Here is a 25,336-nt window from a genome sequence, read left to right on the forward strand (position 1 = left end):
TCTACGTCTCTTTGTGATTACTCCACTCCTGTCTGGTTCTAGATCTCTTTGCGATTAGTCCACTCCTGTCTGGTTCTAGGTCTCTTTGTGATTAGTCCACTCCTGTCTGGTTCTAGGTCTCTTTGTGATTACTCCACTCCTGTCTGGTTCTAGGTCTCTTTGTGATTACTCCACTCCTGTCTGGTTCTAGGTCTCTGTGTGTCCTAACAGGAGACATCTTGTCAATCTAACATCTTGGTGTGTGGTGTGCTCTGTAGATATGGGCTGCATTCTACTGGATGTCATAATAATCTGTGGCAAGATTCAGAGGTACAGTGGGTTCGTAAATGTTGATAAACAAACACTATCACGTTGACTAGTTTAAACCAAACCAGCAGACGGCTAGCAGTGTATGTTTAATCAATAAGGCCCGAGGAGGTGTGGTATATGGCCAATGTACCACAGCTACAGGCTGTTCTTATGCGCAACGCAATGTGGAGTGTCTGGATACAACCCTTAGCCGTGGTATATTAGCCATATTTCACAAACCCCAGAGGTGCCTTCTTGCTATTATAAACTGGTTACCAATGTAATTAGAGCAGTAAAAATACATGTTTTGTCATACCAGTGGTATACGGTCTGATATACCGCGGCTGTTAGCCAATCAGCATTCAGGGCTCGAACCACCCAGTCACTCCATTGTCATTAATGTCAAATCTATTCATGTTCATCAATGTGTGTGTTTGTGTGGTGTGTGTGTACGTGCGTGTGTGTGAGTTTCTGTGTGTGTGTGTCTGTACCTGTGAGTTTCTGTGTGTGTGTGTGTGTGTGTGTGTGCGTGCATGTCCACATGCATTAGTTCATACAGTGTGTGCGTGTGGTAACATCTGCTGCTCTCCTACTATGCCTACATTACATGTGTAAATGCAGGCCTTACTAGCCGTACCTCCAGGTTGTTCAAGGCACTGGCCTGTTGTGTTTATCTCCACTCCGATGATTACTGAATGGGTCATCTGGAACAGAGACACGGAGCCATGTGTTGTGCAGGAGGGCAAATAGGACTAAATTAACTACAGGTCCAATTATATATTACATTGAGTATCTTATAGTGATTGCCTCTGGCGATCTACTGTGCAGCTGCAGCAGAACATGTCAACAAGTCCCCCACGACAAAGATGCTGCTGTTTTCTTTTGTTTTGATATGAGGGTGGTAGACAGGGGCTGGGTGTTGATGGGGAGGCCATGGTTACCGTAGCACAGGGTGGAGTCCATAATGTCTATAATGTACATCCCATCACATATATATTTTTATACTCCGGACTCCGACATTGCTCGTCCTAATATTTATATATTTCTTAATTCCATTATTTTACTTTTAGATATGTGTGTATCGTTGTGAATTGTTAGATATTACTGCACTGCTGGAGCTAGGAACACAAGCATTTCTCTACACCTTCAATAACATCTGCTAAATATGTGTACGCAACCTATACAAATAGATTTTAAGATGTAGCATGAACCAGGGACATGACCAGACTGTGAGTTGGGGAGGGGTGGGGTGCTCTGGCACTACCTTAAAGGGCCAGCAGTCCTGCTGCGTGTGCCAAATGATGTCAGTCAGTAACGATGTCAGTCTGTCACTGACTCTCCCAGCATGCAGTTCACTGGAGGGAAAAGGGGAATGATGGAATATGTTTGTGGCAAAGCTGCTCCAACCGAAATAATGAGAATTAAAATATTAACACAATTCTATTTTATTTGACGTGACTTTCATGACACTCAATACAAGTACCCACGTCCCCACGCATTCCCGAGCCTCTGTTGAAATCATATTTGACAGCACATACAGTGAATCTGTAGACAGTAACCCACTCTCTTTCTCTGTGTGTCAGACAGACAGACTGGTAGGTACACCTGTTGTCCAGTATAGTGTAGAACAAATGTCACAAGAAGCATTCCATTTTCCGTCTCCTACGGCTTGCAAGAATATGATCCACAGTATATTTTGTATAAGATAAACACATGCACGTGTTCTCCCCAGTCTCCCACGAAGCAGGACCACACACATGGAGCTCTACAACACCCCTCAATTTGTTTCTGATTGAGTCCATATGATATGTTCAGTAACCTAGCTACTGATATTTGATATTCAGGAAGGACAGATGTCAGATCTTAACATAATCCCTCTGTTGTCGCAGAGAATTTACCTGCTGCATCAGGAAATTGAAATGAGCCTCGTGAGTTGACTGAAAATGAGCAGTTCTCTTCCTCTCCACGCGAAGGCAGTCAAGTCAGTGTGATCTGGGCTTGCTATCAAAATAATGTTCTCTCTCGCTAAAACGCTATAGGCCTAGGTCCTAGTTCTACACCCTTCAAATGCTCAAAAATGTATCTGAAATGCAGCCATACATATCAACAGCCATGGTTTTATATAGCTTAATAACACAAGATTGATATTGGTCTCCTCTAGGCTACGACAAGTGTCAAGTGTATACTAGGGTCAAAATGTAGTTCAATAGTGGCCTGGGGTCGGTCTAGCAGTTAGGAACACTGCCTTCAGAGTGCACATATAGGCTTACAATGTCGGTGTGAGTTCAATTCTGACCCACGCCCTTCTGTAACAAATAACTCAATCCCCCGATTGACCTGAATTATTTACGCATTTCAAATATGGACAGTCCAGGGACATTTTACCCCTGATTCTGATAAGAAATGACCATACCAGACACTTTTGGATAACATAAATAGATAACAAATCAAATAATAACAGTAGGCTACACCAACATTAGTTACCATTCATAAAAGGTATCTGGTAAATTGCCAGAGTAGATTTGCCGTGTTGAACAAGGAAATACTTGATTTCTACTGTACAGAATGCTTGCCTGTTATAAAACGTTGTTCCGATTGCATTCATCCATGAGTCAAAGGGCAGTGGGACGAATTCGAAGCTATGTCGACTCTGGGGTCAATGGCTTTTAACCGCATGACCACATAGGCACTGAGGCAACCAAAATAATTTATTCTGCCTATTGCTTGCCTTCAACATATAATAAAACAATTGATTAAAAAAAAACATAACAAAAACATTTACCCCTTACATATATGTCAATTTCTTATAATCCACATATGAATTCGCACAAGGCTCTTTGTAGCTTGCACGTAGCCTACAGAAGGCACGGTACTGCCAGTGACAGCCAGTGTAGGCCGGCATTGTAAATAAGAATTTGTTCTTAACTGACTTGCCTAGTTAAATAAAGGTTAAATTGAAAAAATAAGTAAAAGAAAAGAAAACTGCATTGTATACAAACACCTAACGCAGGATTATTTTCCTCCTGGGACTAAATTATCTGTCACTTTAATCTTAGTTGTATGTACATATCTAACTCTAACTCTAACTCTAACTAATTTCCTCGTACCCCTGCATATCGACTCGGTACTGGTACCGCGTGTGTTACTCATTGTGTATTTATTATGACTTTTATTCATTTGCTTTTCTATTATTTCTCATTTTTCTTTCTCTCTGCATTGTTGGGAAGGGCCCGTAAGTAAGCATTTCACTGTTAGTGAAACTACGCCTGTTGTTATCAAAGCATGTGATCAACAAAAATTGCTTTGATTTGAAAGGGATTAAATGAAGATCCGACATTTGTAGTCAAGAAAACACCATGAAAAAGGCAACCATTTAGAATCAATCAATTGTAGCATGGTAATAGTTTGGAGACTTTCACTTGGTCTTATCCACATGTAAACAAAGGCTGAAATATGAAATATGAAGAGCATCATGTCATTTTTTAAATTATTTTTCTTTCAGAAAACCATGAGCGGCGGCGTGAACATCAAGACCATATCCCAGGCCCAACCAAGCTCAGGTCTGGTCTCTGGTATCCCCCTTCCCCAGAGGATAACCCCCCTCTCCAAACTGGACCCCAAACATCAGGGGGGCAGCGCCCTATCTAACCCCACAGCACAGTTTCAACTCAGCACCAAAATGCATCCCTCCTACTCTTCATCATCTTCATCCTTTTCAAACGAGCTGCTGAGTGGTGCAGCTTTGAGGGGTGGTATCTGTCCCACTGGCTCCTCCTCCAGAGTCTCCTATGCCCCAGAGAGAGGCACCATCAGCCGGTCAGCCTACAGCAGCCCCCAGGTCCCCAAGAGACAGACACCACCACCACGCTCCAAGGACACCCTGGACCTCCGCAGCAGCAATGCTCTATCCCAGAAGTCTTTTCGAGAACTTCACACCAGGAGAAATGCCAATGGGAACTGGGCCTCAGGTGGGGTTCGCCACAGCCGTCTGGACGACAATGGAGATGCGCAGGATGCCCTGTCGAAGCTCTCAGGTGGTGATCTCCACTCAGGCCAAAGCAGGCTCTCCAACACTAAAGCAGGGAATGGGAATCTGATCAGCGCTGTGTTGATGACCACCCGTCAGGAGCAGAGGGAGCCGAGGAACCTCTCCTGCCATGGCATGATCGCTCCTAAAAAAGACATGTCCACCAACAAACATAGAGCGTCCCATCTGAGCCAGAGTAGTGGTGGTGGTACCAGGCAGACAGTCAGTGTGCCACGCAGAGGGAGTGAGCCAGCCCGTAGTAACATGGCCACTGTGGCACCTTTCAGGTTCAGGTGAGGGTACACTGATAGCATCAGCTCTATTTTAATGTGTACTCACTGGGAGTATGTCTGGAATATGTTTAAGACAATCCACTGTAAACAGATGTCAATTCAACATCTGTCCCACTTGGTTCAGTATAATATAATTGAAATGACATGGAAACAACGTTGAGTCAACCAGGTGCCTAGTGGGAATACATTATTATATAGGCTATTCAGTACAAAATATTGTAGTGTAAAAATGTATTATATGAATGTCCCTGAATTGTATGGTGGTGCAAATTGATGGTCATGCTGTGCGTGTAGGTTGAATGTCCAGGATGATGATGCCTCTTCTCTGGAGGACCTGAGTGACTGCTCCTCTGACTCCATGGAGGTGTGCTGTGACGACCTGGGTGAGTCACATTCACTCGTTGTCTCGCCACATTCACTGTACAGTACTAGTATTAGGGTTGGCCTACTTAACTCAACGACAAAGTATATTACTGCTTGAGGATTGAAGAACAAACTGGTTTTGGATACCACATTCGGTTCGACTTCCATTAAACATCTTGTAGACATTCTTTTTAACCTATTCAATGAAAATATGTTATAGGGTTTACTGCCCCAGTCCTACATCAATGTGATTAAGGTGTTACACAAATCTCCAGATCCAGGGTTTGGTACCAAATCCAGTCCGCCTGCTGTAGTAGGTTATCTGAGCAGGCTTTATGGGTATTTGTAGTCGTTTTCAGCCACTTATCTGTCTAAATCCGTCCTGACAAACTGGCAAAAAGTATGTAGACATCTGCTTGTCAAATATCTAATTCCAAAATCAGGGTCATTAAGATGGAGTTGGTCACCACTTTGCTGCTATAACAGCCTCCACTCTTCTGAGAATAGTGTGTCTCCACAAATTTCAAGGGGTGTCCACATACTTTTGTATATACAGTGTATGAATCCGCTCTAATCTGGAGCTCTCATCTGAGGCATCAAGGCCACATGTACAGCCTTACATTTGGTCATGATTTTGCATATACCAGGAATAGTAGAAAGTATGGTTAATTGTACTCTGGTATCCTTGAGGAAACATAAAACAATTGGAAAATGTTTCTAGACAATCTTTTTTGTTGTTGCTTGTGATCACGGGTTGAATTGGGATTTCGCAGGATGCAGGTGGTGGGATTGTTTCCAACTATGCTGTCCAATAATGTTGTTTTTCCATGTTCATTTTCAACAGAAATCTATTCACATTTCACTCTATGGTTAGGATCAATTCTGTCCCCTGACCATGTTTTAAAACTTCTTCAGGATTGGTGGGTGCCCTGCGGGACGGTTGAGCGGTAGGGTAATGTGATTAGCATGAGGTTGTAAGTAACAAGAACATTTAACCAGGATTTACCAGGACATAGACATTTCTGATATTGAGACAAAGTAGAATCGCAATTCGCGATTCAACGGCTCAGACACAAGAGGTATGTGGCAGGGTCTACAGTCAATCACGGATTACAAAAAGAAAACCAGCCCAGTCACGGACCAGGATGTCTTGCTCCCAGGCAGACTAAATAACTTTTTTGCCCGCTTTGAGGACAATACAGTGCCACTGACACGGCCCGCAACCAAAACATGCAAACTCTCCTTCACTGCAGCCGAGGTGAGTAAAACATTTAAACGTGTTAACCCTCGCAAGGCTGCAGGCCCAGACGGCATCCCCGGCCGCGCCCTCAGAGCATGCGCAGACCAGCTGGCTGGTGTGTTTACGGACATATTCAATCAACCCCTATCCCAGTCTGCTGTTCCCACATGCTTCAAGAGGGCCACCATTGTTCCTGTTCCCAAGAAAGCTAAGGTGACTGAGATAAACGACTACCGCCCCGTAGCACTCACTTCCGTCATCATGAAATGCTTTGAGAGACTAGTCAAGGACCACCTCCACCCTACCTGACACCCTAGACCCACTCCAATTTGCTTACCGCCCAAATAGGTCCATAGACGATGCAATCTCAACCACACTGCACACTGCCCTAACCCATCTGGACAAGAGGAATACCCACGTGAGAATGCTGTTCATCGACTACAGCTCGGCATTTAACACCATAGTGCCCTCCAAGCTCGTCATCAAGCTCGAGACCCTGGGTCTCGACCCCGCCCTGTGCAACTGGGTACTGGACTTCCTGACGGGCCGCCCCCAGGTGGTGAGGGTAGGTAACAACATCTCCACCCCGCTGATCCTCAACACTGGGGCCCCACAAGGGTGCGTTCTGAGCCCTCTCCTGTACTCCCTGTTCACCCACGACTGCGTGGCCATGCACGCTTCCAACTCAATCATCAAGTTTGCGGACGACACAACAGTGATAGGCTTGATTACCAACAACGACGAGACGGCCTACAGGGAGGAGGTGAGGGCCCTCGGAGTGTGGTGTCAGGAAAATAACCTCACACTCAACGTCAACAAAACTAAGGAGATGATTGTGGACTTCAGGAAACAGCAGAGGGAACACCCCCCTATCCACATCGATGGAACAGTAGTGGAGAGGGTAGTAAGTTTTAAGTTCCTCGGCGTACACATCACAGACAAACTGAATTGGTCCACCCACACAGACAGCATCGTGAAGAAGGCGCAGCAGCGCCTCTTCAACCTCAGGAGGCTGAAGAAATTTGGCTTGTCACCAAAAGCACTCACAAACTTCTACAGATGCACAATCGAGAGCATCCTGTCGGGCTGTATCACCGCCTGGTACGGCAACTGCTCCGCCCACAACCGTAAGGCTCTCCAGAGGGTAGTGAGGTCTGCACAACGCATCACTGGAGGCAAACTACATGCCCTCCAGGACACCTACACCACCCGATGTCACAGGAAGGCCATAAAGATCATCAAGGACAACAACCACACGAGCCACTGCCTGTTCACCCCGCTATCTTCCAGAAGGCGAGGTCAGTACAGGTGCATCAAAGCTTGGACCGAGAGACTGAAAAACAGCTTCTATCTCAAGGCCATCAGACTGTTAAACAGCCACCACTAACATTGAGTGGCTGCTGCCAACACACTGACTCAACTCCAGCCACTTTAATAATGGGAATTGATGGGAATATATGTAAAATATATCACTAGCCACTTTAATTAAACAATTCTACTTAATATAATGTTTACATACCCTACATTATTTATCTCATATGTATACGTATATACTGTACTCTATATCATATCATCATATATGCATCTTTATGTAATACATGTATCACTAGCCACTTTAAACTATGCCACTTTGTTTACATACTCATCTCATATGTATATACTGTACTCGATACCATCTACTGCATCTTGCCTATGCCGCTCTGTACCATCACTCATTCATATATCTTTATGTACATATTCTTTATCCCTTTACACTTGTGTGTATAAAGTAGTAGTTTTGGAATTGTTAGCTAGATAACTCGTTGGTTATTACTGCATTGTCGGAACTAGAAGTATGTGACAAATAACATTTGATTTGATTTGATTTGATATTGGCAGAAAGCTTATATTCTTGTTAATCTAACTTCACTGTCCAATTTACAGTAGCTATTACAGTGAAAGAATACCATTCTATTGTTTGAGGAAAATGCACAGTTTTGAACATGAAAATGTATTAAAAAACAAATGAGGCACATTTGGGCAGACTTGATGCAATATTTTGAACAGAAATGCAATGGTTCATTGGATCAGTCTGAACCTTTGCACATGCACTGCTGCGATCTAGTGGCCAAGATCTAAATTGCAGCTGGGCTAGAATAATACATTATGGCCTTTCTCTTGCATTTCAAAGATAATGATAAAATTAAAAAAAAAAAAAAAACATTTTTCTTTATTTTTCTTATCTTTTATCAGATCTAATGTGTCATATTATCCTACATTCCTTTCACATTTCCACAAACTTCAAAGTGTTTCCTTTCAAATGGTACCAAGAATAAGCACATCCTTGCTTCATTGCCTGAGCTACAGGCAGTTAGAATTGGGTATGTCATTTTAGGCGAAAATGTAAAAAAAGGGGACAATGCTTAAGAGTTTTTATCAGATGATTCAACCATGGTAAGCTACTTTATATCACAGATGACACCCTATCATTTATTGTACTAACAGATCACACACAATCGTTTATTTTGCTAACAGATCACACCCTATCTTTTATTTTGCTAACAGATCACACCCTATCTTTTATTTTGCAAACAGATCACACCCTATCTTTTATTTTGCAAACAGATCACACCCTATCTTTTATTTTGCAAACAGATCACACCCTATCTTTTATTTTGCAAACAGATCACACCCTATCTTTTATTTTGCTAACAGATCACACTATTTTTGTCAGTCATGGCAACACAGCAAATTAGGACATATTGACAAGCAGTTGTTTTTCAGTAGAAAGGACAGCATGCCACGCAAATATGTACTGGTTGTTATAGTATTCCAGTGTTAGTAGGCACCGCCCCTTTCACTAGTTCTCACTACAGTGACTGCCAACATACAGTACAGTAAACACTTCATTACTCCCCACCTGTTTTATACATCAAGACCTAGAATCTCCTCCAGCAGTTTGTCACAACTGCATCTCACTGCTGCTGTTATATAAATACCATTTTTCGTAAACGCACATGTGGGAAAATATCTTTTCCCGCCTGTCAAAATCAATCTTAAAACCCATACAGGATACGACGGTTTCCAAAATGTTTCTACATCTCGGGAGTACACTTGCCGTGAAATGTATGTCAAAACTGTTTAAAAAGCCATTTGAAGATCTTAACTGTAAACTCTATTGTCTGTTTTATTCTTACCAGAGAATGTATATGTTTTGCATCTTCAAATGAATTGAGTTGAATAGGAACATAGCGATTAATTTCACAGTGACATGTCTGTGAAAATGTTTAGTACCAAGTTTTCAGACTGCTGGGGGACATGAGGATTGGACATTGGAATAGTCATTCTGCAAAAATATCAATTTGCAAACATCCCTGTCTACAACAAACCACAATGTCAACCTACAGTTTAACTAACATGGACCTACAGTAAGAGGAGAATATGAAAGGAGAATACGAAAGTCACTCTGAGCCTGTAATGGAGAGAAAGGGGTCTAAGTGTTGCCCTGATTAGTACTCTTTAGGAACACCCAGCGTGCAGATAATGAGAAAAGGAACTCAGAAAACCACTTTTACTATAAAAGCCTTGTAAGTAGTTATAAAAGCCTTGTAAGTAGTTATAAAAGCCTTCTGAGTAGTTATAAAGTCTACTTTTTAAAGTGTCTCTTAATTATGGTAATAACCGAGAGAGGCTGTGATGGCCCCTCACTATATTCTTCTGGGAGAGGCTGTAGCGGCCCCTCAATATATTCTTCTGGGAGAAGCTGTGGTGGCCCCTCACTATATTCTTCTGGGAGAGGCTGTGGTGGCCCCTCTCTATATTCTTCAGAGAGATGCTGTGGTGGCCCCTCACTATATTCCTCTGGGAGAGTTTGTGGTGGCCCCTCACTGTATTCCTGAGAGAGGCTGTGGTGGCTCCTCACTATATTCCTCTGGGAGAGGCTGTGGTGGCCCCTCACTGTATTCCTCTAAGAGTGGGTGATGGCCCCTCACTGTATTCCTGAGAGAGGCTGTGGTGGCCCCTCACTATATTCCTCTGAGAGAGGCTGTGGTGGCCCCTCACTATATTCCTCTGGGAGAGGCTGTGGTGGCCCCTCACTGTATTCCTCTGGGAGAGGCTGTGGTGGCCCCTCACTGTATTCCCGAGAGAGGCTGTGGTGGCCCCTCACTATATTCCTCTGGGAGAGGCTGTGGTGGCCCCTCACTGCATTCCTGAGAGAGGCTGTGGTGGCCCCTCGCTGTATTCCTCTAAGAGAGCGTGATGGCCCCTCACTGTATTCCTGAGAGAGGCTGTGGTGGCCCCTCACTATATTCCTCTGGGAGAGGCTGTGGTGGCCTCTCACTGTATTCCTGGGAGAGGCTGTGGTGGCCCCTCACTGTATTCCTCTGGGAGAGGCTGTGGGTGGCCCTTCACTATATTCCTCTGAGAGAGGCTGTGGTGGCCCCTCACTATATTCCTCTGGGAGAGGCTGTGGTGGCCCCTCACTGTATTCCTCTGGGAGAGGCTGTGGGTGGCCCTTCACTATATTCCTCTGAGAGAGGCTGTGGTGGCCCCTCACTGTATTCCTCTGAGAGAGGGTGATGGCCCCTCACTATATTCCCATAGTAGAGGGTGGTGGGAGGTTGAGTGGTCTTTAGGGCCGAATGGACAGATGCAGGACTGAGGGACCCAGTGATTTGATCTGGAACGCACTTTCGCCTCCTGTCAGAGAGTGCCTCACATCCCCTCAGGACAGCCCTGGGGTCTCTTCCAACCGATCACTGTGTCTTAGACAGTATTGATAAAGGGGTAAAGAGAGGTCCGCTCTCTATTGAGAGGATATATGTTTATTCCATAATGAGAATGTTCTCTGTGTGGCTTCGTCAGTGTAATCAGTATGTGGCTTCATAAGTGTAATCAGTGTGTAGCTTCATCAAATCAAATTTTATTTGTCACGTGCCGAATACAACCTTACCGTGAAATGCTTACTTACAAGCCCTTAACCAACAAGAAACAGTAGAAATTGAAAATATTTGCAAAATAAACTAAAGTAAAAAAAAATGCAAGTAAATAAGTAAGTAAATAACATTAGATAACAATAACAAGGTTATATAAACGGGGTACCGGTACCAAGGAACTTGAAACTCTCGCCACTACAGCCCCGTCGATGTTAATGGGGGCCTGTTTGGCCTTCCTTTTCCTATAGTCCTCGATCATCTCCTTTGTCTTGCTCACATTGAGGGAGAGGTTGTTGTCCTGGCACCACACCGCCAGGTCTCTGACCTCCTCCCTATAGGCCTTCTCATCCTTGTCGTCAGGAAACATAAAGATGGTGTTGGAGTCATGCTTGACCACTCAGTCGTGGGTGAACAGGGAGTACAGGAGAGGACTGAGGATCAGTGTGGCAGATGTGTTGTTGCCTACCCTTACCACCAGGTTAAACCAGCTGATCTATGGCAGCCATTTTGCAAACAAAACCTGTGAACATTTTGAAATTGATGGTGGTATGTCCAGGAACAATATAATAGTATTATTTCTATGACAGCACACAAAACACTCCCGGGTTAAAAACAGGAAGAAAGATAATCACTTTGGTGAGACTTGAAACGTGCAAGATGACTTAGTAGTTTTCATCGTCCTTCCTCTACAGGTCTCCAGAATATTGAGCTCAGCAGGAATATACTAATATTCAGCATATGGGGAAAGTTGGGAGAAGAAAATGCACTCACATTACTATTCAGGTTTTTACAATATCCTGGACCCTGGGGCTCACATTCCACTCAGCACAATGATTTCATTAATCTTTGAAAGGAGTTGTATTTTTATGGTAGGACATCAAGGATCCTTCTGCTTTTCTTTGACACCACACACACACACACACACACACACACACACACACACACACACACACACACACACACACACACACACACACACACACACACACACACACACACACACACACACACACACACACACACACACACACACACACACACACTGGGCAAGAACGTTCCTTTGTATCTTTGATATGTTGCAACATCATCATGGTTTTGCCACAGCAGCTTAGCCGTCACAGAATAATTACACAGACTCTCCAGTTCACTGGCAGCTGTGGAGCTGTCCAGCCCATAGCCTCTTTACTTACTTACTTACACACACACACACACACACACACACACACACACACACACACACACACACACACACACACAGCTGGTCAATCGTAGAGTCAGATTAGTCTCCAGATGTGTGGGAAAGCAGCGGCTGGATTCTGGATGCTGGTCCACCCTGGCCTCTCCTGAGGAAGGGTGTCTCCCTCCTAGCACTCAGATATGTTACAATGTCCTAGTTCAATAACCCAGTCCTCAGATATGTTACAATGTCCTAGTCCAACAGCGCAGCACTCAGATATCTTACAATGTCCCAGTACATTAACCCAGCACTCAGATATGAGCTCCAATGTCCTCTTAAGTATCCATCCCTTTTTTTCAATTTTTGCCTAAAATGACATACCCAAATCTAAATGCCTGTAACTCAGGCAATGAAGCAAGGATAATGCATATTCTTGGTACCATGTGAAAGGAAAAACTTTGAAGTTTGTGGAAATGTGAAAGTAATGTAGGAGAACACAATAGATCTGGTAAAAGAAAATACAAATTAAAAAACAACGGTTATTTTATATTTTCTTTGTACCATCATATTTGAAAGGCCATAATGTATTATTCATGCCCAGGTGCAATTTAGATTTTGGCCACTAGATGGCAGCAGTGTATGTGCAAAGTTTTAGACTGATCCAATGAACCACTGCATTTCTGTTCAAAATGTTGTATCAAGACTGCCCAAATGTTCCTCATTTATTAATAACTTTTTATTTTCAAAACTGTGCACTCTCCTCAAACAATAGCAATGTATTATTTCACTGTAATAGCTAATGTAAATTGGACAGTGCAGTTAGATTAACAAGAATTTAAGTTTTCTGCCAATATCAGATATGTCTACGTCCTGGTAAAGGTTCTTGTTACTTACAACCTCATGCTAATCGCATTAGCCTTCTTTAACTCAACCCGGATGGGACACCGATCCCAAATAAGTTTTTAACCCAGCATTCAGATATGTTACAATGTCCTAGTGCATTAATCCAGCACTCAGATACAGTGGCTTGCGAAAGTATTCACTCCCCTTGGCATTTTTCATTTTTTTATGTCTTACAACCTGGAATTAAAATGTATTTTGGGGGGGTTTGTATCATTTGATTTACACAACATGTCTACCACTTTGACGATTTTTTCTTGTGAAACAAACAAGAATAAGACAAAAAAAAAAATGAAAACGTGCATAATTATTCACCCTCCCAAAGTCAATACTTTGTAGAGCCACCTATTGCAGCAATTACAGCTTCAAATCTCTTGGGGTATGTCTCTATAAGCTTGGCATTTCCAGCATCTGGGATTTTTGCCCATTCTTCAAGGCAAAACTGCTCCAGCTCCTTCAAGTCGGATGGGTTCCTCTGGTGTACAGCAATCTTTAAGTCATACCACAGATTGAGGTCTGGGATTTGACTAGGCCATTCCAAGACATTTAAATGGTTCCCCTTAAACCACTCATGTGTTTCTTTAGCAGTAAGCTTAGGGTCATTGTCCTGCTAGAAGGTGAACCTCCATCCCAGTCTCAAATCTCTGGAAGACTGAATCAGGTTTCCCTCAATCATTTCCCTGTATTTTGCTCCATCCATCATTCCTTCAATTCTGACCAGTTTCCCAGTCCCTGCCAATGAAAAACATCCACACAGCATGATGCTGCCACCACCATGCTTCACTGTGGGGATGGTATTCTCGGGGTGATAAGAGGTGTTGAGTTTGCGCCAGACATTATTTTCCTTGATGGACAAATAACTACATTTTAGTCTCATCTGAACAGAGGATCTTATTCCATGTGTTTGGGGAGTCTCCCAAATGCTTTTTGGCGAGCACAAAATGTGTTTGCTTATTTTTCTCTTTAAGCAATGGCTTTTTTCTGGTGACTCTTCTGTGAAGCTCAGCTCTGTGAAGTGTACGGCTTAAAGTGTGGACAGATACTCCAATCTTAGCTGTGGAGCTTTGCAGCTCCTTCAGGGTTATCTTTGGTCTCTTTGTTGCCTCTGATTAATGCCCTCCTTGCCTGGTCTGTGAGTTTTGGTGAGCGGCCCTCTCTTGGCAAGTTTGTTGTGGTGCAATATTCTTTAAATTTTTTAATAATGGATTTAATGGTGCTCTGTGTGATGTTCAAAGTTTCAGATATTTTTTTTATAACCCAACCCCGATCTGTACTTCCCCACAACTTTGTCCCTGACCTGTTTGGAGAGCTCTTGGTCTTCATGGTGCCGCTCGCTTGGTGGTGTCCCTTGCTTTGTGGTGTTGCAGACTTTGGGGCTGTTCGGAACAGGTGTATATATACTAAGATCATGTGACAGATCATGTGACACTTAGATTGCACACACGTGGACTTTATTTAACACATGTTGTGACTTCTGAAGGTAATTTATTGCACCAGATCTTATTTAGGGGCTTCATAGTAAAGGGGGTGAATACATATGCACGCACCACCTCAACCGTTTTTTGTATTTTTTATTTTTTTCATTTCACTTCACCAATTTGGACTATTTTGTGTATAACCATTACATGAAATCCAAATAAAAATCTATTTAAATTACAGGTTGTAATGCAACAAAATAGGAAAAATGCCAAGGGGGATGAATACTTTTGCAAGGCACTGTATGTTAAAAATGTCCAAGTACATTAAACCAGCACTCAGATATGTTACAATGTCCTAGTTCTGTTACAATGTCCTAGTACATTAACCTAGCACTCACATATCTGAGTGCTGGGTTAATGTAGTAGGACATTGTAACAGAACTAGGACATTGTAACATCTGAGTGCTGGGTTAATGTACTAGGACATTGTAACATATCAGATATGTTACAATGTCCTAGTACATTAACCCAGCACTCAGATATGTTACAATGTCCTAGTTCAAGTATTCCCAAACTGGGGTAAGCGCAATGCCGTTGGGGGTAGGCCAAATAAAAATGTGATTCACAATTTTAAAAAAATATATATATACGTATATATCTATTTTTTTTTAAATAAACAGTCAAACAGTCCATTTATATTTTCCAACGGGGCTATACATTTGGGTGAGCTTTTTCTAGCGCCTGAATAGTCATGTTTCACTGCCAAGTATAACATTAAGCCATCTACTGTTCAGCAAAATAACAACACAATTTCAAATACAGCTAGCCTAGTCAAATGATTAACATCCAATCAAATTAACCGTTACTCTCTCGCAAGAAACCTTCACTCTTGCGCAGACATTTAGAAACAAAACATGCCAATTTTAAAAATAAGCCACAGGAGTTTTTTGAGCGAGAATTAAGACAACTTTCGAGTAGTAAGATAAAAGCAACAGACACCATTAATAAGAAGGGGCTAGAAGCGTCTTATATTGTGAGCTACCGAGTGACTAGGACAGGCAAGCCCCATACTATTGTGAAGCACTTCATTCTTCCTGCTGCCACGGATATGGCTGGGGCAATGCTGGGGGGAAAGGCCAAAAAAACACACACAGATCATGACTTCATCAAACAACATGATTTCATGACGCATCAGTGACATGGCAGGAGATGTTTTGAAACAATTACTGTTTTGCATACAAGCCAGTGAATTCTATGCGTTACAGCTGGATGAGTCAACAGACGTGGCGGGCCTGGCACAGCTCCTGGTATATGTCCATTACGTTTATGGGGGGTCAATTAAGGAAGACATCCTCTTCTGCAAATCACTGGAAAACAACACAACAGGAGAGGATATTTTTAAAGTACTGGACAGCTTTGTGACATCAAATGGACTTTGGTGGTCAAGATGTGTTGGTATCTGTACTGATGGGGCAAAATCCATGACAAGGAGACTTAGTGGAGTGGTAACATGCTTGCAAGCAGTTGCTCCCGACGCCACTTGCGTACACTGCAGCATCCACCCAGAGGCTCTTGCTGCCAAGGGAAAGCCTGAGAGTTTGAAATATGTTTTGGACACTACAATTAAAAATGTTAAGTTTGTTAAAGCAAGGCCCCTGAACTCTCGTGTATTTTTACAACATACAGAAGTGCGCTGGTTATCAAGAAGTATTGGCACATTTTTTTTTCATTGAGAGATGAGCTTAAAGTTTTCTTTACTGACAATAATTATCACTTGTCTGCCGCTTGCATGGTGACGAGTTTCTCACATGACTGGCCTATCTGGGCAATGTTTTTTCTCGCCTGATTGATGTGAATCTAGGATTACAGATACTCTCCACAAATCTATTCAATGTGCGGGACAAAATTGAGGCTATGATTAAGAAGTTGGAGCTCTTTTCTGTCTGCATTAACAAGGACAACACAGGTCTTTCCATCATTGTATGATTTTTTGTGTGCAAATGAACTCAAACTTACGGACAATGTCAAATGTAAAATAGCAAAGCACCTGAGTGAGCTGGGTGTGCAATTACGCAGGTACTTTCCCGAAACCCCTTTCCCGTTCATGCCCTGCCTCCAGTCCACTTACCGATATCTGAACAAGAGAGCCTCATTGAAATTGCAACAAGCGGTTTTGTGAAAATTTAATCAGAAGCCACTGCCAGATTTCGGGATAGGGCGGTGCTCAGAGTTTCTTGCCTTGAAAAATAGCACTGTTAAGACAGTGATGCCCTTTGCAACCACGTACCTATGTGAGAGTGGATTCTCGTCCCTCACTAGCAGGAAAACGAAATACAGCCACAGACTGTGTTTGGAAAATTATTTAAGACTGAGACTCTCTCCAATACAACCCAACATTGCAGAGTTATGTGAATTATTTCAAGCACACTCTTCTCATTAACCTGTTGTGAGTTATTCAAATAAGGTTTAATATGTAAGATGGCAAAATAAAGAGCAACATTATTGATTGTTATTATATTATTTGTGCCCTGGTCCTATAAGAGCACTTGGTCACTTCCCACGAGCCGGGTTGTGAGAAAAACTCACACTCATTCTTATGTTTAATAAATATATCTTATAGTGTGTGTGTGTGGCAGGCTTACAATGATGGCAGAAAACAACATTTGAGAGTGCGCTGACCCTGGTGCTATAGGGGGTACACAGCTGGAGGTTGAATGATTGAAGGGGTATGGGATTATAAAAAGTTTTCTAAGCACCGTCTTAGTTCATTAACCCAGCACTCAGATATGTTACAATGTCTTAGTTCATTAGCCCAGCACTCAGACATGTTACAATGTCCAGAACAATCAGGAAATTACTTAGCCGTATAATTAGCTAGCTGCGTCATAATCGTTTTTGGGGTCTTTTGTAAGCTACTTTTAGGTGCTAACTTTCTCTTTATGAGGACTCTTGCACAGTTCATATGTTGGTTATGCACCAGTGTTGCTGAAAGGACTTGATGTAATTGCATTTTCTTTCATCTACATATTACAAATATGTTCACACAAAAAATACTTTCAAAATGTGGTAATCAACTTAGTCCCATGCACAATGTCTACACAACAGGAACCAAGCTTGTCAGAGCAGCTTGGGAGTGAGGAGTGAGGTCATCATCAATGGACTGGAGCGTGGGGGTATTGCTTTTGACGAGCCAGAACAAGACGTTACATTGTTTTCAGGCCACCTCGCTAAGACCCATCAAATGACTTCATGGGTCTCAGAAGAACCCCAGGCGCCCCGGGACCCACATATCAGGCCAGTGGAGCGTGTAGGCACAGTGGGAGAGCAGAGTGGGAAAGGGCCCTCAAGGCATTGTAACAAACTGGTCAGTTGCATCAAAGGAAAGAAAACCAGGTCATGCAGTGTTTTTACCAGTAGTTGATTGGTTATCCTGGATAAGAACAATTGAGCACAACCTAGAAATGCTTCCTTGATTTCTCAAACACTAGAAGTACAATTGTGAAGAGTCATCATACACACATACTATAGACATACATATGTCTGCAAAAAGAATCATGAGTATGTATGCCAAATATATTGTACTATGTTACTGTTATAGAACATGGAGAGGCTAATGAATCGGGGCATGTGTGATCAGAAAGCCTCCTGGCTGGTGAAGCGGCCCTCATTTTCCATGGTGCATACATGTGCTGTGGAGCATTGCAGAGTTCTCTTGAGAGATATGTGTGCGTGTGGAATATCATTAAAGAGGCTGCAGTAAGGGAGGGTCTTAAAAGAGCTCATCACTCCGTGTTATTTTATTTATTCACTATTCATACAAATTATGCTATTCGAAATATCTATTTTAGAGATCTGTCTCAAGACAAAATAAATACATTAATTAAATAATCGAGAAGCACAATTAGTGGAGCTAAAATAGCATTCAGAGTAAATGAAAGTACACATGATCTAAGGGGAGGGGATGAAACAGACAGTAATTATGCTGGTTGAGTAATTGCAGTGCTATACTTAACTTGCATACTAAGAGAGTCTGGTTTGGATGCTGTTCCCTGGGTTTAGTGCTTATGCTGCCTGCATTTCTTTCCAAAGTGTGCTAACACATCTTATAGTATTACCTCTGATATGTACCTGATATTCAATTGGATATTGTTGAATCAGATTGTGCCGAGTTGTGCTTATTTTATTGAATCCCGGAGAAACAAACAAGTAATTAACAGGTTAACTGTGTAATTACCATTTTACCACGCCATTACCTAGTTATTTCTGTAGTGTAAAATGAAGTGCTGCCTCATGGTATAGGGTGTGTCCTCTTTCACACTGCTGAGACCCATTTACACTCATCCAGGCGGGATACTGTATAGTGTATAGTGTATACTGTATACTGTACTGTGTAGTGAAAGAGGACCTGACTTGAAAACCTCCATACTGTATACAGCTGCCAAAATATCAGCACGTTGTTTAGTTTGTTTACCATCAATCATTTTTGATACATGCGTAATATTATCAATCTATTTATTCAATTTGTTTTGTGAATAAGCAGGTAATGTCCATATTCAATGATGACTTACACATGATGTTGGTACAGTATGGGACATACTGATGTGATAGTGATGCACTGTGAAACCTATCGGACAGCATTGCTATTATATCATAGAAACATAATTAGACTAGTGTTCCATTTAAGTAAAAAGCTGATAACACTCAGTAGATTTAAATATATGATTTATTTTGATTAAAACAAGGGTTAGGCAATAAGGCAGCTCAGACAGGATAAACAGATAAGCTGGATGTTCCAGTTGTTGAGAGCTTTTGGACACAGATTTCCTCACCATTTCCACATTTCCACACCAGTAAATCATGCATAATTGTGTGTGCGAAGAACGTGCCTGAAGAAAGGGAGGTGGGAAGAACAAAGGGTTAGAGAGAGAGACGAGAGCATGTGATAACAAGCCTGTGATCAAAATAATGCTGTCCAGTTTTAAAAAATGTCATGTTTATCATTTCTCATCACCCCCTTACATTTCACACATTCTGCTGAGGCAGAGCGAAGCATCTTTAAATGCAACAGAGGAGGAGTAAGGGAGGAGGGATGGAGAAAGGGGGTAGGAGGAGGAGGAGGAGGAGGAGGAGGAGGAGGATAGATGACAGGCAGAGGAAGGAGGAGGGATTGTGGTTGCGTCTGGTGCTATTGTCATTCTGCTGTTGTGCGCTTCAGCGGCAGGAGGGACTGCTGAAAGGAGGAGTAGAAAACAGAGCCAGGGAGGACAGAGAGAGAGAGAGAGAGAGAAAGAGAGAGAGAGAGAGAGAGAGAGAGAGAGGACAGGGAAAGAAAGAATAGAAAGGAGAGCCTGGGCAGCACTGCAACAGCTGCTGCAGCAGTCTGTCAGGCGGACAGAGAGAGGCAGAGGGAATGAGGAGAGGAAAAAATGAATAATCTATCTGCAAAGAAGAGCAAAGATCCAAGGACTGTGCCTTGTTAGCCTTTTCTTGTTTTCTCCTGAAAGGATAAGGGGACTGAAAGGAAGTCTATTTTTCTCTCTCCTTGCTGATGCTTTTTGAAATGCTCTCATGCAGGAGGCATGCTCAGAAGTAGCGTGAAAGGAGGCAGAGAAGGAGATTTAAAGATGGAAAGGGCGGAAAGGGCGGAAAGCACCAAAACGTACGGCCAAGCCGAGGGCAAAGCTGTTGGCATGGCAGCCAAGAGGGGCAAGTCAGGGGTGCCCCAGAGCGCCCAACGAGGGGAACTGAGGGTGTACCGTGCAGGTAGCTCTGAGGGGCGGCTTCCAGTGTCCTCCTCACTCCGCAAGCAGAGGTCCATGACCAACCTGGCCGTGCTCACCGATGCAGAGAAAAAGATACACCTCTACGAGCCCAAGTGGTGTGATGACATGGCCAAGCCTGGAGCAGGACCCCTCAAGGCAGGCAAGCCCAAGCTGGCAGGAGGGGGTGGCGGTGGCGGACGAGGGGGCGCGCCACTCTCACGCAACCTCTCCAAGTCAGAGCACTCTCTCTTCCAGGGCAAACCCAAAACCTTCAGCCCATTGGCGGCTCCTTCTGGTCTGGTCAGACCCAGTCAGAGCCGGATCCCCCGGGCGCCGTATGCAGAGGTGAAGCCCCTGAGTAAAGCCCCTGAGGACGGAAAATCTGATGATGAGATTCTCTCCAGCAAGGCCAAGGCTGCCAGCAAGAAGCAGGCAGTGGGAGCTTCTGTGGAGTCAGAGGCCAAGAGCCAAGGGGATGGGAGCCAATCCTCCTTCCTCAAGGTGGATCCAGAGCTGGTAGTGACTGTCCTGGGTGACCTGGAGCAGCTTCTCTTCAGCCAGATGCTGGGTGAGTAAAACCAACTTTTTCTCTCCTGCAGACCTCTACCTGCCTGTCGAACCTGGCTGTGTGTCTGTTGCTCTCTACAGCACAAAACAAAAACGCCCCTCTCTCCTCTCGATGCCTCTCCCCATCAGCACGCCCCCTTACTACAGCTGTCACTAACACCTGCTTGCTACTGCAGTCCTCATTGTCCCTGAATGGAGCTAATCTTGCTGGGTATCGATTGAGATGAACTCCAGGGGTTGTATACCGTCTCGCAGTGTTCGTATTGTATGCACTTGAAAAGCTTTCTCTTGAATGCTGCCCCAGATTTGGCATTTTGTTTTAAAGCCGTATCCTGATTATTGTGAAGCATGGGGGTTTTGATCAGTTACTGCAGGTGGTGGTGGACAATACCTCCATTGTTTGCGTTTAGGTTATTGTTTCTAATATCCTACGGGCTGTTCTCTGGCGTGTGAAGCATGATGTCATTGATTGTGTGTATAAGGTTGTTTCCTGAGATCTATTCCGTCTCAGCTCTAGTCTGCTGCAGTGGGTTGACCAACCAGCTAGGCCCTCAGTGATCCTGCAGCTCTCTTTATGCTCCATGTAGAGATATATGTGAATGGTTCCAGAAAATAGGACCTGGGAAATAAACTGAGCCATATTGAATTGATTTTAAGTTCCCTGTGAGACATATTTAGACTCCTTCCAGCCCCATTCATCCGTGGCCATTGACAGATGGTGCCCACACTGTCTATATGGGAAGTAAAATAGCCAGGAGTGGCTGGGCTTCTCTGGTACTCTAGGTATCTCAGTAAATCTACAAGCTCTTTGTTTTCAACCAGGTGTATAAAGAAGATAGAGTAGCATGATATAATGTGTAAATGTCATTGACTGAATACAGCACATTTTGAACAGAATAGCTTTATTTTTCTGAAACATACAGTGCAGTGTAATGTTTCTGACAGGTTTTATACTGACCAGAGGTATATGTTGATCACTGGATTGCTTCCTTTGAAATATATTTATTGGCCTCTGGCTTTGCATCTCATTATCCCAAATGAGTACATTTGATTAGTGTGTTGAGTTAATTGACTTTGACATTGATCAGAAACAAGAGCACATCAGTTTTAGCTTAAGACCAAGAACCAAATATCCAACTCAAACCTTGTTGTCTTCCTCTGACTGTCCTACATCCCACTGTACTCTAGTTTGTGAATCAGCTGCTGAATTGTTGACCTCATTTTAAATTGTGCCGCTGGCTTTATTAGATTGCCAATTTCAAGTACCACACCCCAAGGGATCAGGGATCCAGTCTAGAAGCACGGTTTCTACTGTTCCTAAAGTCTTGCTTCGATACTGCAGTTTAACTGAAACAAGGCCCAGAATGACAATTTCTATAGACGGCCACATAGAGTTCCACAGTATGAGTCATAATACCCATAAAGCAGTCAAACAGTGAAATGGTTCCAATAATTTTTCCACCATAAATTTTTCCCATAAGGGATTTTAGAAACACTTAAAATAAGGGCTGCATTTCGTACAGATTTCCCCTTGCGTAAATTCTTCATAACCGTGTAAATCTCTCTAGGACAAGGTCAGTTTTATCAATATATTTGCTTCTAATGTGCTAATGGGGCTATCAAAAGAAACTACAAAATGCCATGATGATCTGGACGAGACTGCCGAATTGAAGCAAAGGTAAGAATCTCTGGATTAGCTATCTAACGTTAGCTAAATGTAGTAATTAATACATTGGCAAAGTTTCTCAAAATGGACAATTCTGTGAACTGTCCTGTGCAAGTTTTAAATTCCTCCTTTAAAAGTTGGGTCATACTGCGGCACACCTTGTGTGTTGCCGCAGCATTCTGTGGCAAGTCATTTAATTGTCAGCCATTTTTTCTGTTACTGCAAGTTATTGATAGTTTGACCACCAGAGGGCATCTTTGAGAAGCATTTGATAGTATTCCTTATTGGCATTACCAGAGAATTTAAATCCTTTTTTATAATAACATAGTATATGGGATTGATTTTAAGAAATTTGGCTTAATTAATTTGAATAATATTATGGTGTTTCTATTCAGAGAAAAATGAAAAACAAAACCCTCACGGTTTCCATTAGGATGGAATGGAAAATATGGCGCTGTACAACGTGACGGTTGAGAGAAGGCTACAGGATTGGAGGATTCTAAATAGTTTACCTTCATTAGACAACTTTGTTACAATATTTCTGTAGATCAGTGATATTTATTCCCATAGTAATTCATTACGGATCCATAACTAAATAAACATTTTCATTTTGAAAGAGTTTTTTTTATCATTATTTTATTAACGAAATGTATTTATTTGTTTGTTAGGCTATTGTGCAGTCTACAATACATACCATAGTAAACATGGGACAGTGCCTAATTCCTTACTTAAAACCTGTTGATGCGAGGAGTTCCCCTAGAGGAACACCTCCCCCCCCGTTCAGCTCAAACCGTGGCGCATGGAACGCAAAAATATTCTTAGAAATATTTAACCTCCACACATTAACAAGTCCAATAGCTCAAATGAAAGATAAACACCTTGTTCATCTACCCAGCATGTCAGATTTTTTAAATGTTTTACGGCGAAAACACACCACATATTTATATTAGACCACCACCGAAACCAAGACAAGCGGCAGCCATTTTGTCCCAGAAAATATAAAATTATAAAAGCAGGATTAAAAAATAAATCGCTCACTAACCTTTTGAAAATCTTCATCAGATGACAGTAATAGGACATGTTACACAGTACATTTTTTTTTTCAATAATATGCCATGTATATCCATAAATGTCCATTTACAATGTGCTCATTTTCAGAAATTACTCAAAAATGCCCGCAGGAAATCTAGGTAGCTCGGCAAGATAACGTAACTAGACATCATAAACTTTGGCTAAATATACATGTTCTACATATAGTTAGAAAGATACACTGCTTCTTTATGCAACCGCTTTGGTACATTTATTTTTAACGTTACAGAAATCGCACACTATTCAATTTGCTGAGACGGCGCTCAGATATAAGCTACATTTCTCCGTAATGTTGGAGTCAACAGAAACACAGATTTAAGCATAAATATTCCCTTACCTTCGATGGTCTTCGTTCAGAATGTTCTGGAAGGGTTCATACTTACCCAATACATCGTTTGGTTTCAAGTCTTGCGTCTTTGTATTAGCTACAGCTAATAACATCAGCTGAAATGCACCCAAAATGTCCTCTGGTCCGGAAACGTTGCGCATCAAAACTTCAAAATTACATATTATATGTCGACTAAACAGGTCAAACTAAGTGCAGAAGCAAGCTTTATGATGTTTTTAACACACAAAACAAATTTCAATTCAACCGGGCATCGTTTGCTCTTCCCAGGAGTGCTGGAACAAAGGAATGGCTGTGACCAATTCGCGCCCTAACGCACAAGTTTTTTTCTCGCGGCACTTACTCAAATCACTCCCATAGGGCCAATTCTCGCGCGATTTGAACGATTGAACGCTCTACAGAAAGAGGACATCTAGTGGAAGAGATGGAAAGTGTCCCCAGATCCATAAGTGGTCGGGAAGGGTGGGGGCGATGACGTCAAAGTTGCTCCAACTTTCATGACCACAAAAACTAGTTTGGAAGAATGCATGCCCTGTGAGTTCTGCTATACTTACAGACATAATTCCAACGGTTTTAGAAGCTTTAGAGTGTTTTCTATCCAATAATAATTATTATATGCATATATTAGCAATTTTTGACATTTTTTTTTTCAGTTTACTAGGGGTACCCAATTTCTCCAAAGGGGGCGTAAATCTGCCATGCCCTCAAAGAGATAAGGGAGAGCAGGCCATGTCTGTACTACAGAATGCAGGGCATGCGGGAGACCGACGTTATTTCATAGTTGTGATGTCTTCACTATTATTCTACAATGTAGAAAATGGTAAATACAGAAAAATTGTGGAATGAGTAGGTGTGTCCCATCTTTTGACTGGTCCTTGCTTAATTCATTTGATTAATATTATGGCGTTTCTTTTCAATGAAAACCAAAAAACCCTCTGGGTTTCTGTTAGGATGGAACGGAAAATATGGTTACCCCATTTCGTTCCTCGCTCTCTTCCATGCGTCATTCAGCACGATTGTGGGCGTGCTGGGAGGATGTACTGTTTTTTATTCTGTATGTATGAATTACAAATCAGCCTTTACTTAAATCAAGTTTCTAGTCTATTGCATTGTTACAATGTGTAATCATTGATGTCCCAGGAGCAGGAGTGGTAAACACTGTTGAAGTGTATAATTGTAATACATACATGCAGACACAGCATCATTCAAATAATGGAGTTTGATACACCTGGTATTGGATATGGCTGAAAAACAACTTTCTAAATAGCAATTTTTACAAATTAA

At 42.4% G+C, this 25,336-nt stretch overlaps 1 protein-coding gene across 14 annotated transcripts in view; it reads left to right on the forward strand.

Annotated features, from left to right (window-relative positions):
* LOC110493275 (neuron navigator 1) overlaps positions 1–25,336 on the forward strand; it is a 175,874-nt gene that overhangs the window by 52,046 nt on the left and 98,492 nt on the right. For 11 of the 14 annotated variants that reach the window (XM_090206331.1, XM_090206334.1, XM_090206332.1 and 8 more), the window contains exons 2-3: positions 3,791–4,608; positions 4,903–4,991. In XM_090206331.1, coding sequence (XP_090062457.1) covers positions 3,797–4,608; positions 4,903–4,991 — 901 coding nt within the window. In that variant the 5' untranslated portion in view covers positions 3,791–3,796. Of the gene's footprint in view, positions 1–3,790; positions 4,609–4,902; positions 4,992–19,751; positions 20,953–25,336 lie in introns of those variants that run through there. The other 3 variants (XM_036950761.2, XM_036950763.2, XM_090206342.1) reach the window with 3 other exon arrangements.

Source organism: Oncorhynchus mykiss, chromosome 17, assembly GCF_057628025.1.
Source record: "Oncorhynchus mykiss isolate SJ-2025 chromosome 17, ASM5762802v1, whole genome shotgun sequence".
Classification (NCBI taxonomy): domain Eukaryota; kingdom Metazoa; phylum Chordata; class Actinopteri; order Salmoniformes; family Salmonidae; genus Oncorhynchus; species Oncorhynchus mykiss.